The 1003-nt window shown below is 55.3% G+C and overlaps 1 protein-coding gene across 1 annotated transcript in view; it reads left to right on the top strand.

Moving 5' to 3' along the window:
• Positions 1–29: 29 nt before the first annotated feature.
• The window catches only part of ARMCX1 (armadillo repeat containing, X-linked 1), a 2426-nt gene continuing 1452 nt past the window's right edge, over positions 30–1003 (top strand). Inside the window, exon 1 of the mRNA XM_010832552.1 lies at positions 30–999. Within this exon, the coding sequence (XP_010830854.1) occupies positions 663–999 (337 nt within the window). The 5' untranslated portion in view covers positions 30–662. The remainder of the gene's footprint in view (positions 1000–1003) is intronic.

Genomic DNA, 1003 nt, shown 5'->3' with positions numbered 1-1003 from the left:
GTCCTGCGCAGCTCAGTGAGGAGGGGAGGGTAACCGAAGATGGGAAACACTGGGCTCCGCAGGACTAGGGCCAGTGATGCCAGAGAGGAACGTGTGTCCCGTCTCGGGTGAGGTTCATCTGTCTGTCCCCTGAGCGCTCAGCTCCACCTTCCCCACCCGCTTTGTACGCATTTTTGCAGGAAATCGGTGTTACTCCAGGCCAGAAATCGAAGGAAGAAACTGCCTGGACCTGTGCGGGTGTATGTGGGGGTGCCTCTGCCCCCGGCACATCTGCAGGGGCAGGGGAGGTAGGGAACTGATTAGTTGTCGTAAATTTAACGTACTGGAGTGGGGTAGTTGAAGAGGACGTTGGAGAATCTGGAGGTGGGGAAACTTCCAAAATTCCTGATTGAAGAAAGGAATCAGTGATCTCACTTTGAGTCCCTGCCATGTCTCTATTTGTTTGGTCTGTTTGTAGGTCTGTAGGTCAGTCTGGCTGCATGCAAAGGCGCAAAAAGGAGGAGACTGAAGCCTTAAATCTTTTATCCTTATGTCCCCAAGTACATATAGCTGCAGCAGAGCCTGCTGGCTGTAGCTGAAGACTCCGCAGCCCCATCTCCCCCGCATCTCGACTTGGGAGCACTCCTCCAGCCAGAGCAAGTCCTCCAGACACTCCCTGTATCATGGGCCGAACTCGGGAAGCTGGCTGCGTGGCTGCTGGTGTGGTGATCGGGGCTGGAGCCTGCTACTGTGTATACAGGCTGACCTGGGGAAGAGATGAGAACGAGATAATCTGGAACGAGGACGACGATGAGGAGGAGGAATCTCACGATATTTCAGAGACTGGGAAAGGAGCTAAGGCTAATGCTGGGGCGGGGGCTGGAGCCAGACTTCAGGGTGACTCAAAGGCCAAGGCTGAGGTAGCTGTGGAACTCAAGAGTGGACCTGATGTAAAGGCAGAGGCCCACTCAAAGGCCGAGCGTGGAGGTGGCCTAGAGGCCAAGGCCAAGGCCCTTTTCAGCAC

This window comes from Bison bison, unplaced genomic scaffold (genome assembly GCF_000754665.1).
Source record: "Bison bison bison isolate TAMUID 2011002044 unplaced genomic scaffold, Bison_UMD1.0 scf7180017861151, whole genome shotgun sequence".
Lineage (NCBI taxonomy): Eukaryota > Metazoa > Chordata > Mammalia > Artiodactyla > Bovidae > Bison > Bison bison.
The sequence above is the reverse complement of the archived record's forward strand: the minus strand, read 5'-3'. Positions and strand labels throughout refer to the sequence as shown.